The 2,515-nt window shown below is 39.6% G+C and overlaps 1 protein-coding gene across 1 annotated transcript in view; it reads right to left on the bottom strand.

Annotated features, from left to right (window-relative positions):
• Nucleotides 1-1,726: 1,726 nt before the first annotated feature.
• Nucleotides 1,727-2,515, bottom strand: part of LOC119328853 (acyl carrier protein 3, chloroplastic-like) — a 2,682-nt gene continuing 1,893 nt past the window's right edge. The window contains exons 3-4 of the mRNA XM_037601846.1: nucleotides 2,311-2,433; nucleotides 1,727-2,122 (exon numbers count right to left, since the gene is read on the bottom strand). Coding sequence (XP_037457743.1) covers nucleotides 1,994-2,122; nucleotides 2,311-2,433 — 252 coding nt within the window. The 3' untranslated portion in view covers nucleotides 1,727-1,993. The remainder of the gene's footprint in view (nucleotides 2,123-2,310; nucleotides 2,434-2,515) is intronic.

Raw genomic sequence — 2,515 nt, forward strand, 5'->3', positions numbered from 1 at the left:
CGTAAACTGATCCCCGTGGCTCTAGCATTACTCAATGAACCAAGTTTTAACCGTTGTTCACCTCCTACCTACTATCATTATGTTTTTTGTTCTTAAGATTAGTCTTGCTTGTATAAGTAAGAGAGAGGCCCATACTATCACTATGGGGGTGCTTTTTGTTCTTAAGATTAGTCTTGCTTGTATAAGTAAGAGAGAGGCCCCGAGGACTGATCTTGACATTTGTTTTTGAGAAACACTACATAGACACGGAAGCTCAAATATACATACACACTCATCTCTATGACATGCGCACGTGCACAGATACGTTATTACTATAAGCACATTCAAGAGATTGAGCCGACATATTATTGAGATTGACGAAGTTGACACGAACAACTCGTAGTTGACAGACGGCCCTATTGTTGAAAAAGCAGCGCCGGAAAGCCTAGAATAAATCCAGAAAAATACGACCATCTGTATCAAGTTTAGGATTTGAACCTGTATGAGTAGATTCCACCACAAGGAAATTGAGCGTCGGAGCCTAGCTCAGTTCGCATCTAGTCTTGACATTAAAGTCGCTACATCAAAAAAGGAATGGAGAAATGTGAAAGGAGATTAAATTCAGAGAAAAAAACTTAGGAAAGTGAGATAGATAGATAAGTGGGCTCCGACGCTCAATTTCTACCCTCGTTGTCCTTCAATCTACTATCTCTTTTTTTTTGTCGAAGGGCTCTAACTACAGTTTTAGCTAACTATAAAATGCAACGTACACATTTCTAGAAAATATAACTAGGTGATAAGGTGGAACCAATCAGATAACGTGGGTCCCACCAAGCACGGGCCCACCTGTCAGCGACCGAAAGGCAGTGAAAGGCAGGGTTGGCTACGTCAGAGGATCTGTGTCCGTTTTGTCGATCATTGTTTGATCGGGTTCTTTTCTTCGCTTAGGCGTGTGTTGGTGACTTGATGTTGGTTGTGTTTGTCTCAGTTATGTAGAGGTTGGACGTGTGCTCATTGTGTTTGTATCCACTTGATGCTTCATTTTGAGTTAATAAAACCCATCATTTATCAAAAAAAAAAAAGATTACATACATAGAGTATGCATGATGCGCAACCTTATCATAACTGAACCAAAACCAAGATGTACATGAAAATATTCAAATATGACAATTTCATGTTAATAGTGTGTCTTCTTTCTATGTTTTGGATACCCTTTCAACAGATTTTGTCTTTTTATATGTATAGTTTGGATGTAATAATTTTGATGTGAAATTTAATATACGATCGCAATAGCCGACCAACTTCGTTGGGAGAGGTTGGCAATTACAAACTTTTCAGATGACAAGTTAAGTTGTATTGGGTTGGCAATTTCTTCAGCAACACATGGCATTTTCAAGAAAGAAATAACTTTTGTGGCAAAAAACAGTAGGATTAATATATAGATTGATTTCATGTCTTTCAAGACACAAAAGATTGATTTTGTGTCAATAATGTGAAAAAAATCTAGATAGTTTTCTCGATCATTTACAAAAACCTTTTCAAAGTTGATATCATCTAGCGTTGGTATCACTGACATCTACTCATCCCTCTCCAACAATCAATTGCTGCATTAACCATCGAACAAATACACCCTAATCTTCACAGATTGGTAAAAGAAAAATCTCTTGCCCTCGAGCCCTAAGAGAACATCTGTTCTGCTGATCTCTAATCAGAACGACACATCACAGATTCACAGCACATGCAGATGTAGTTGCCTTGTACCCGCATATTCTTCCATTTGGACACAAAAAGATGCATACATCAACATGCACCACAGCCGCACGAAAACTACGCACTTAGATGTTCAACAGCTTACATACTTAACCAATTATCTTATTACACACAGCAGGAGACAATAGTCCAGAGAAAATCACCAACCCACCATATAATAACGACTATGGTAGAACAACAAGGATCAGCCCAAGGTAAGAATACTAGCTTACGAGCTCCAATCATTACGATTTACGACCTCCCTTCAAGATGACTTCGCAGAGACAAGCTTGTCAATGAGCGTGGCAGCATCTTCAACTGTCGCAATTGCCTGCGCGCTCGTCTCCTCCACGCTGATCTGGAACTCCTCCTCAAGGCCCATCACAATCTCGACCTGCATGACAGGAACATGTAATTATTTGCTCCAACAAATGAGCCATGCTGTAACTTCCCTCCAATTATGCTCTAACACCAAAAAGCATTAAAAAAATACAGCTCATTTGAACCCTTGAGCTATTTGGCCAGGTTAGGTTAGGTACTGCTTGGCTCAAAACAAACATGCATGGCATCATGGATAGTTACCGTGTCCAGTGAATCAGCTCCAAGGTCAGAAAACTTGGTGGTACCGCAAACTTCAGTGCCTTCAGGAACAGCAAGCTGCTTCTTAACAATTTCACAAACCTTCTCCACTGTATCCTGCTTTGCCTGTTGGTACATATTCAGAAAGAACTTGTCAGTTATGAAGGACTTCCAAAATTGTAGCAATATCTATCTATACTCTTAACCC

Source organism: Triticum dicoccoides, chromosome 7A, assembly GCF_002162155.2.
Source record: "Triticum dicoccoides isolate Atlit2015 ecotype Zavitan chromosome 7A, WEW_v2.0, whole genome shotgun sequence".
In the NCBI taxonomy this organism is placed as follows: Eukaryota; Viridiplantae; Streptophyta; class Magnoliopsida; order Poales; family Poaceae; genus Triticum; species Triticum dicoccoides.